Below are 11,055 nucleotides of genomic sequence, written 5' to 3' on the forward strand. Positions count from 1 at the left end.
ATGATATCTTCATGGATAGAGGGCTTTGCAGAAGAATTAAGTTTTATAGCCTTGATCACTGTGCAGGAGTATCAGTGTCACCTGTAAATGTGATGTGATGATAAAACGCAATTCTTTCCTGGAAAATTGCTGCCATATTGCTGAGAAATACCCAAAAGATTTCCTGCAAATAATTGTTCTCTCTGCTTAGCGCTGCCCAGGTGAACGTCAGATGCACAGCAGGCAAATCACAACTGACTAGCATAACTTGTGCTTGTCATTGCAAAAAAAAAAATCAACTGCAATCTGATCATGTTACTATTGGATGTCAAAGGAAGGCTCAACGCCTAACATGGTGTGTATTGACATTATACTGTTTTGATGAAAGGCTTTAGAATATGGATTTCCAGTTTGCAACCTCCATGAACACTCCTCATTCTTCCTCCAAAAATTAGCAAGTTGACCACTGAGCTGATATTATTTTATTACATTTTCTGTTCCCAAGGGTCAAGAATGAATTTATATGTTTATAACCTCACTTTTACCACTCATTATGAATGTCATCAACTGGCGTATTCTTAATAAGTGTCTACAGCTATAGTAGCAGCTCTGTGAGGCTGTACATCAGTGCTTTGAGCCAATGTCAACGTGCTAACATGAGCTCACATACACACAATGAGGCTGATGGTAAAATAATTTGTTATATAAGGAATTTAATCTTAAACCTTAAAGTGTTGAACAAATCAAACTTTTGAAAAGATGGTGGCACTATGAATGCCTGTACAAAATTTAATGTCAATACAGCTAATAGCTGTGATATTTCAGTATGAACCAAACTGGTGGATCAACATTTCCATCCCTAATGCGACACTGCTAGAATGGCAAAAAATTGCAGACTGACTTGATGAGGGATGAAAGGAGGAAAGAATAGAGAAATTGGAAATTGCCTTACAGTGTGCATACCAACACCAAAATGCAGCAAAATGGATAAGGGTCACATCTACAGTATATCTTGAGTCTGGAAAAAAGTCACAGTAACAGTTAGATATATAGTATAAATGAATATTTAAAGGAAGGAATAAAGAAATGCTGACCTGTGACATGTGATGTGCATGTGACAAATGAAAGGGGGAACTTGACCTCAACTTAAATTTCAGATGAATGTGGGGGCGTGCAAAGATATTTTAACTGCGGTTTTTAACAGAACCAAAATTTAGTCATGCTTATCAGTATAAGATATGCTGTTCATCATCTAGATCAAGGGATACATATTAGCACAGTATGTCGATGGCAGCCAGCTCACTGCTTTGCCTTGAACACATTTGTGGCTCATGGTCTCTCCCTCTGTTAGTGTGTGAATCACACATTCACGTTAAATGACAGGAAACTTTCTACGACTTGGAACTGATAACATCTTGTGGACAGATGGTAACCCATTTTTAGAAAAGGGAAATCACAAATCTTTTAAGCTGATCTACTAATTACGATACTTAACATTTTTGAATCTTAAACTGTAGTATTTTTATAGTGATTATTAATCATTCCTCCACTATCTTGACATCTACCTTCTCTATATGCTCTTGTGATTCATATTTAATTAATTCTGTCCTAGAATTAGTAAGTGACCAGAGTACTTTACTGCAATATAAAATATAGTGAGCTAGTAAGTTCTTGAGTTAGACACTCAAGAAAGTCCAGCTACCCTACAAATGCAACAGCAACATATAGTAGTATCAGCTTATAGCAAAAGATGACATTTTCAGGGAAGTGAGTGAATCAGATGTTTTGGTACTCTTTCTGGCCCAGGTCAGGTCTGGTTTCAGTGTTTGCACTATTATTTTCAACAATGAAGAGGTAATAACTCAGACACCCAGCAGGAGTCCCCATGCACCATCAGATTCAGGTGTTATTACCTGGCAGTCTATTAATGATTTTTAAGAGAGGAGACAAAAAGAGAAGCTGCCATTGGAGCTGGGATGGAAACCGAGGGGAACAAAAGAGGGCCGTGTCCTTAGTGAGAGGCACTTTGTTATGTAGATAAGATAGTTCTACAGAGGCAAGGCAAGACCAGAATGGAGTTTCTGGTTCTGTTTTTGAGTTTCCTGTTAGATCTCAATGAGACAGTCATGCAGAATGGTGGATGTGTTGTGAAAAGTTGTTGTACTGCACAGTATCACAGTACTCCAGAGTGAATTTTAAAGCAAGCGCTGCTTCACATGACTGTCCACTCTGTTTTAACGTTTGCTAATGAAGGGAGGGTAGAAGACGGGTAGGATAAAGAAAGAAGATGGACCGGTTTAAAAGAATGACTGGTATGGGGACATGGACAGACAGACATAGGCAAAGAGGGAAGAAGAGAGAGCACTAGGCTTCTGTGTTTTTGTTCTTCACAGTCAAGAGGAATGATTTAATAAAACATCTGCTTGAAGTCCGGTAAGTGAGTGACAGAGCTCACCTCCAAACGGACAGCGAGGAAAGGAGAAGACAGACAAGAGATAACATTGGGCATCCTGGCTACTCAGCTATGGGGAATAGTGGTAAGAGTCTTTTAGCTGAGTTGCTTAATTTCAGTTCTGTTTGCATGAACTGTGATGCACATAAACAATCTCCAAAACAATTGCTCTGGGTTGTGGTTCAGATTTGTTTTTCTACTCAAGTATTTTACTTTTACAACATTGCCGTTTCTGAATTCCAGCAAAATTAATTTTTCCTCTTTGGATTCAGTGCATCAGCTGTATTTTTGTCTCTTTAACTCCTTCCACACTTGTGATTTCAGTGTCTCTCTAGACTGCTAATGATACCAGAGCCAGAATCTTTCCCAGAGATTGATTTTCCAATCTCATTTCATCAGAGTGAATATTCATTCATAATGAACAGATACATATTGATCGAATTAGGCCCCATCAGCTAGACAGACTATTTCAGTTGGTAATCATTTATATCAGGAATACAATACCCTGTAAAATTAAAAAAGAAACTCTTTGTCATTATGTTGGCTTGTTTATTGTTCGGGAATGCTTGTAAGGTGATCTTTGAACACGTGTTGATCTATAGCTATCATCTAATTTCCTCTCTGTATTTGTATTATGCAGGAAGCAGGGTAAACTCAACAGCAATCGGGGTCGCTGTGGGCTTCGGCATCCTGGCGATCCTCTTTACCATTGCCATTGTACAATTCTGCTGCAAGTACAAATGCAAAAACTGCTGCAAGAAAAAGGGTGAGCTGAGCTTTAATGAGCCATTGCAAAAAGCATGCTGCCTGTCTACCATTGTAGTGGTTTTGCCGTGCAGATAATAAGGTTTTGAGATAATGCATATCTGCTGCCTCGCCAGTACAGTGGAGGTGAATGGAATTTGTGGTGCACACAGCGTTTAAAACGTACAATTTAGGAAGTTCAGTAGCAACATTTCATCAACTTGGTTATTTTAATAATAATCAAAAGACCTCTATGAATACTTCTCATGTAGTAAGAACTGCTTTCTAGAATTAGTTGGCTGTGTCTGAGTTATCCAGAGAAACGAGGACACTGAATCCAGAGCTGTTGCCATTTAATTTTTCACCTCTCTTTTATTGGGAAGGAAGCACAAATCTCAGAGATAGATACTGGTGTGAAACTTTGATGCATATGCTTACATGGTTGATGATGTGCAACATCACCCAACATTAAGACTACAATATGATGAATCTGTCATGCAATTGTTGTATAGTGATGCATGTTCAATGTGTCTCATCTTACTCTTTAGAGCCGTCACTGAAAGACAAAGTGCTCACGTAAGTGGACGATTCTTTCCTTCTATATACATTAATTGCTTTATGTTCATATGGTTAAGCTTGGTGTGTTTTATCTCTCTCTACAGCAAAGTCGGGTTGAAGAAGTCTTCTCCCTTTTCCATCAGCAGCACCGTAAAATAGCGGACAAGTTGGTGGCAGTTTAATCATAATGGAAGACACACCCCTCGCCTGTCACTTTCCTGTGCATCACACATCTTGTTTTGAGCACGTGTCATGTTATCTGTTCCTGTTTGTCTTTTGCTGCTATTCTTTATGTTGTTTTATTTTAACCCGAGGATGTAACTTATCATGTTCTTTTTGAATGACTTTTAACTTTTTGTGTGATGTAATACATTCAAACTGCGTCACTGCTTCTTGGCAAACTTATCAGTCGGGCCTTGAAAATAAAAATGAAACAGAAAGAGAAGTAGTGTGTGCTATTGTGTATGCAAAATTGTATTATAAGTTCATGTCATTTAATTTAAAAAATGAATTAAAATTAAAATAGAATATATATTTTCTTGCGTTTCAATTTTTGTCAGTTTTGCTATCTGTCATGAGAAACTGAAAAGTATGTCGTGTTGTGGCTTCAAATGCACACACACCCACACACACACACACACCAGAGAGAAGCTAATGCATACATGGGGCTCACGAGAAAAACTTTTGAGGTGAAGTCAGAATATCAACAACTCCACCACAGCACCTAGGCAGTTCAGTTTTCTTGTAAGCTGTGGGTGACTTCCTTTCACGTTCACATATCTACTACCTTTTTGATACTTTCAATCGTTGCCAGAACTTGAATGTCTCATTCTTTTTCCTTTAAAGAAACCAAAACATGTTTCTTTGTAGCTGATGTTTTTTTAATGAGAACTGCCTACAGTGAGGTGAATGAAGGTCAACTTTTGTACTTAGTCAAAAACAATCATAAGTCAGATGTACAAAAGGCAAAAAAAGAAAGCTGTGTGTGTGCACGCGCGTGTGTTTGTGCGCACACGCGTGTGTGTGTGTGTGTGTGCGCGCGGGCGCGTGTGTGTGTCTGTGCGCGTGTAGCCACCACATTGAAACATGCCACAGGTTTTAATGCGGCTGATCAGTGTAAACAGTAAATGATTCACTTATGAAGCTGTGATGTTAAAAAAAACCCTTTATCTGCGTTTCCTCCTTTGTGACCTTTTGGGAATCAAAGGTAGACTTGTTTAGATCGCAGTAAATTAAAAAGTTGAGGACTCCAAAACCACCAGGCTCACCGTTGTCAGATGGTTTTGGTAATTTGTTTTTCCAAAAGCCAATGAACCAACAGAATTTGCAAGGCTCATTAGGGACCTTGCATCAAGATCTAATTTTGGGAGCATACCGCACATTGCACGTAGAGCAGCAGGTAGATGATCAGTATCAGTAGTTAATTTTTACAGCAGGGCCTCCTAACAGGTAAATCCAGCCATACACAGAGTGGTAGGAATAGAAGATGAAATATAAGACTGTAGGACGTGTACTGCAACACCAGTAATGTGATACTTTTCAGCTCAAAGGATTTTTCTTCAACTTTTATAGGATTAGCCAAAAATTGTCTCACTTCCCCTGTACTTTATGCTGCACATGGAGAAGTAAGTCATATGACTGTCTTTCCACTGAAAAGAGATAAAGAGTGCCCTTTACCAAACAACTGACGTTAAAGCATTATTTCACTGAGATTAATGTTCAGTATCTATGGAAACTCAGTTCCCTGCCAATATTGGCTGCCTTCGCTATAGATTTAGAGCGGGGCTTTTTTTTAAACGAGTGGAAGGCTGAGAGAGGAAGTTTTTGTTGCTTAGTTTAGAAGCTAAAAAACCACTGCTCTGGTTCCTGTACAGAATTTGCATATGGGGATCCCAAGTACAGCGAAGCAATATGTAATTTTTTTTTCTTTTCCAGTAGGTATCATTTTGTTGTTTCAGGGTTTTCCTTGTGTTTGGTTGAGTCATGGTTTCTAAAATATGGCATATGTTTACTGATTGGGTTTTTTTTTTTTTTTTCCAGGGGAAGACTTTCTTTCACTCACATGTACTAGAGCAGAATCATATATATTCACAGCAATACACAGTAAACATGTTTTTTCATAGCATTTAATAAATAATTTAAACGGAAGTAGCTTAAAGACATACCTACAGTATAAGACATATGAGAGTCACTTGCTGAGTCAGAGAACGTTAAAAACGGACTGTGACAAAATGTTCTTGCTCATAGTTGTTGTTAAATGTTTGCACTTAGCAAGTGTTGGCTGAGGTGTAATAGCAAAATGCCCAAAACCATGTAACTGTCGAACGGTTTCTCTGCATCACTCCCATGCTAAGTTTCACTTCCTGCATACTGCATTTTAGTTGGTGGTTAATATACCAAGTGAAACAGCAATGAATAAGGCTTTTGTCATTAAAATGTCTAACTGTGTAAAGTCCTGAGACTCACACCAACAGCCACCAGCCCGCAGCTGTGTGGTTAAACCTGTCTTTCCTTCCTATGTTCAGCAACAAGGCGCTGAGTGCTCTGTTTCCTCCTTACACTTCTTTACACCCCTTTTTCCCCAAAATACACCAACATACTCCCCAAATACAAATTAATGCTTCCATTTCATCATTCAAAAAGTGTGTCATGTGGGAAAAAGGGAAAAAGGGAAGTGTATTCTTTCAGCACACCGCTCAGACAGGTTTCGTCAGCTTGATTTTATAAATAGCGTTGTTACATCGCATAGTGTGTCAGTCAGTTGTAAGCTGTACGTCACATAGTGAGAGAGACACATTGTTCATGTTGAAGTCATGTTCTCCCTCCACTAGAGTGGTTAGCAGAGGGAAACTCTCCCCTAGTTTTGTAAAAGTGTTTTTAAAATCATCCATAATGACAGAGTTCATTTGTGATTTTTTCGAATAACTGGCTTTGTAAGAGTCCACAAAATCACATTTGCTGCTCAGTGATCCATTTTCTATACACATAGCTCTATATTGTCTGATAACTTCAGATCCATAATGACCTTGTTTATGGCACCAAGTGCACTGACCTGCCCCTGAACAGATACATGACTGAATTCCAGCCTTGTAACCTGTGACCACTTCGGCCAGATCTGTATCTGGAAGTACCTGATTTAACCCCTCCTCATCATTGCAGACATGAATCTGCACAGCAGAGGGGCTTTGGGTGCGATAATTTCCCCCAAGAACAGACTCCTTTAGAATCCCGTTGTCCTGTCCATCCAGATTCATGGAAGAAGAATGGAGCTGGCAGCCCAGCCCCAAACCACTATCCTCTCTTTTCCCTACTGTGTCAGTATCAGTCCTCTCATCTGGCATGGGGTAATCTGTCTGACTGCTGGTGGAGCTCTCTGGTCCTCCCAAGCTCCCACAGCCACTGTCATCTTGTTTCATTACAGGACTACCTTCATTTTTTATAGCAGAGCTGGACCCCATGCTGACCCCACTGTCCATGCTTGTCCTCCTCTCTTCCTCTTCATTGTCCTCTATTACTGTCACGTGGGTCACAGGGTCTTTGACGCAGTTTTTCACTTCTGTTCTGTAACTGGACAGGAACCATCCTCTGTCTGTCACAACCTCAATAGTCCCTTCTCCAACACTGAGTGGAAGCCAGTAGCTTGAAGGGGATTTCTGGAGTGAGACAAGAGAAGATGTTGGTTGTAGTATTATTCATTGTTTTATTGTCACTTTCAGGAGAAGAATTAGTTATGTACTATAAAGAATGTGATGCAAAGTGATATCTACAACAAATTTTTTCTTTCTGTTTCTGTGATAACTTTTGGTTCTGCTTTTCTTATAGCTGACAGTACAAGTTTGCATGAGTGTGATTCTTCCCAGTTTGCAGTAATCTAATACACTTACCAATACAGCAGGTATTTTCTCTGGTCGTTTCAGGTAACACAGGAGGATGGCTACACTGATAGCAACGATCGTCAGCACACCCAGAATAGATAAGGACGATATAGCGATTATGTACCATTCTGGAAGGGGGCAAAAACACAAAAGAATTTAACAGATGTGAGGGTGTTTTATAGATTTGAACCTGTATCATACTTTAAATTTAGGCTTGAAGGAATAGCCCAACAATTGGGGAACTGTGCCAGACACATGAGTGATGCAAGAGCGGTATTGCTCTTCTCATTGAAGAAAGTGAATACATGTATTTCCCAAAAATGTCATACTGTTTCATTAAGGCTAGCAATCTACTTATCGCCTGTTTATTTTTACTGATGGCACATAGAATTATTTGTCATTGAAAAAATACAATTTTATGATAATGTTACATTGTTCTATCATCATCATGTTTTTCTTACCTTGCTCCGGTAGCTGAAGACACTGTGTAGGCGACAGAGCACTGATGGAGAGAGCTGCATTACCCGCTACCACCATGCTGACACAGTACTCTCTCCCCCAGTGGAGAGAACTGAAAGTCTTAGTCGTTTGATCCAACCCCACATCATCTTTCAGGTATGCTGTAGTAGTCTGTAAGGCAAAAAAATCAAAGTGCCATGCAGGTCAAGGCATTGTGCAATATAGCCTGGGAGGAGTAATGTATTCATGATAATCGTGATATTTAAAAAATAAAATATTGATATAGTGTTTATAATAGACAGATGATAATATTGTGATGGCAGATATTAGGCCTAGGTGAATCATTTGTTTATCAGTTTATCTGGTTGCCGTTTCACTATCCATTAAGTGTAATTCATCAACACACAATAAACAAAGTTAAAGATTAATTTGACTGAGCATCTTTTCCTTTTTCTTTTCAAATTGTCTATAGATATTCCGATAATATCTTTATTGTGAATTCCTCTGGCCATGATAGTCATGTAGATATTTATTCAGGAAGAACAGCATGACATTAAATGTCGAAATATGGTAAAGCTGTAGGATATTAATAATTAATGAAGGCCCAATCAGGATTTTTAAAATAAAAATTACAGAAATATTCAGATACAAAATTGTAGAGTTTGACTTAAAATAAGCATTTTGCCTGTTTTCTCAACTGAACATAATAGAAAATATACCTACATTTTAGTAGCATTGATTCATTAACAAACATTTTGCACATTCAATAGATATGATTAGTCCCAATCCCGTGTTTTGAATTTTTGTGACAGTGTTGGTGGAGAGGGTGAATGATGTCTTAAATTATTTCACATATTGTGCCTTTAAACCAATAATTCTGATGCCTACCTTATTATCTTGCCCTCTGTCCTCCAGGTAGATGGTGTAGGTAAGCCCAAATGGAAAGAGCTTCCTCAGAATGGGTTTCTTGTGAACAGAAACAGATAGAGTGCTGGAAGTGGCCAACAAAGTGAACGAGGGAGGCTGCAACTTACCTGTGGGAACAGAGACAGGTAAGAAAACAACCCTATAGTGTGACATTATAATGACTGATGTCTGACTGACTGATGTCATACCAAAGTAACAGCCATGCTTACTTTCATTTGGACGAATTCTCTTGCTTATCCATTCAGACTTGTCATGTCCTGTGACCAGCTGGACTTTGACCTTGTAGTGAATGTAATAGTCAAGTATAAAGCGGCTAAGGTCACAATAGTGGTTTGTGGTCCCAGTGCAGCTTTTTACCTCCTTCCACTCACCATTGTACCTGAGGAGAGAGCACACCAGTCACCAACTGGAAGGAGTGGAGTCAATGGATAACAGAAGGTGAAATGAAATCAAGCATTGTAATAAAAGTCAGAATCAACATTTAAAAACTCGATTCAAGTGGTCCAAAAATATCACAGTTGAGAGGAAAACAAATATCAGTCAGAGGAAGGAAAAAACTGCTGGGAAATTTAGGAAGTTGACAAACAGGACATGGTAACTCTTATGTAAAACTGTTATTCCTAATATGTTGAAATTAAACTTACTTTCCCATTTGTACATTGTACGTGGAGTTTGAGGGGGCTCCCGCAGGGTGTTTCCAATGTACTATCACATCACCATCTGAAACATTCACCGCCAGGTCTTCAGGCCGAGGGACATCCTGTCCTGCCACAGAAAAAATAGGAGAATCATGATTCACTTCTAGTATTACAAAATAATTTACATGTCGTGTACACAAGCTGACCTAATGTTGAAAAACTTTGTGAAGAGTGTGGTCAGGAGGGGTAAAGGAAGTCTGGCTGACGAAAAAGACGCAGTGATACTGCAATCGTATGGGATCTCTGATCATAAGACACTGTGGGTGTTTTGTAAAGGGAACAAGCGTTTTACCCATTTCCACTCTCTAACTTATGGGAATCACTTATCAGAATGGAACTCTCTGACGCCTTCATAATAAGAAACCTTTTATATCTGTATTTGTATTTTTTTTTTCACATAATTTGATGACAAACAGTTCCACTAACAATTCCACAGTGATAAATTCAAAATATATTTGCTTAATTTAAACACAAAATAAGATCAATTCAAATACAAAGTATTCGAAAAAGAAATAATGAATAACAAAGGTTGTTAATTACCTGATGCAGAGTTTATACAGATAATTAGGAGGAGAAGAATTGGTGTCTTGTTGCTCATATCCATTTCAGGTATCTGGAGAAATATCATCACTCAGTAATGATCCACACTGCGGTCCCCTATAAAATCTCTCAAGCCGGTCATCACTGAGGCAAATTAGAAAGTAGAAACATCTTTTCTCCTCTGCACCACTCTGTGTAACGGTTCAAATTGATAAATTTAGACAGAGCGGAAGCAACAGTCCTCTCGCTGATACTGTGGTGTCTGTTCAACAGGGAACAAATAAGAAGAGGCAGCTGGCTTCACACTAACAACTTTATTTGCATAGTTCCCCCGGAATGCTGTTTTCTCTAGCTCAAGTCCCCTCCCTCTCAGATAACGCATTTCCTGTCGTGACGTTGCTCCTAGTTTCACCTCTCTTTCTAAGCTCTCTCATCAGACTTTTTTCCTCTTTCCACACTTGATGTACATTGACATTTCAGAGAAAAGAAAAGGGAAGCATTCAGGAGTTCCCCTTTCACTTTTTTTTTTTGCAGGTAGTAGTTGGATAAGAAAGGTGTTTTTAAACAGAATAAGGATTTGTAATTTCTTAATTTTCATAATAAAAACATGCAGTTTGAACCAGATACAGACACATTATAGTCCCTCTGTTTAGTTTTGACCACAGTACATGTATTATATCTTTTCCTGTGAGTCTGTGTCTTTCAGTTGCGGTGACATGCATGAAAGGTGGTTTTTGCGAAACGTTGTGGTAGAATTGCCTGTGAGAGGAACGGGAACACCAAAAAATACAAAGTTTATTTTTCAATATTAACAAGCAAAAAT

The 11,055-nt window shown here is 38.8% G+C and overlaps 1 protein-coding gene across 2 annotated transcripts; it reads right to left on the reverse strand.

The window, feature by feature from the left end:
• Positions 1-5,843: 5,843 nt before the first annotated feature.
• Positions 5,844-10,581, reverse strand: il10ra (interleukin 10 receptor, alpha). 2 transcript variants are annotated; one of them, XM_056375023.1, is made up of 7 exons: positions 10,233-10,581; positions 9,639-9,754; positions 9,204-9,373; positions 8,956-9,101; positions 8,070-8,238; positions 7,618-7,736; positions 5,844-7,386 (listed from the first exon to the last, which is right to left on the reverse strand). In XM_056375023.1, exons 2-7 carry the CDS (start codon positions 9,644-9,646, stop codon positions 6,487-6,489), a joined length of 1,512 nt encoding a protein of 503 aa, XP_056230998.1. In that variant the 5' UTR covers positions 9,647-9,754; positions 10,233-10,581; the 3' UTR covers positions 5,844-6,486. The 2 variants fall into 2 exon arrangements, with proteins under 2 accessions (XP_056230998.1, XP_056230997.1); XM_056375022.1 differs by having other exon boundaries at positions 9,639-9,759; positions 10,233-10,578.
• Between the last annotated feature and the right edge of the window lie 474 nt (positions 10,582-11,055).

This window comes from Seriola aureovittata, chromosome 4, assembly GCF_021018895.1.
Source record: "Seriola aureovittata isolate HTS-2021-v1 ecotype China chromosome 4, ASM2101889v1, whole genome shotgun sequence".
Taxonomy (NCBI): Eukaryota; Metazoa; Chordata; class Actinopteri; order Carangiformes; family Carangidae; genus Seriola; species Seriola aureovittata.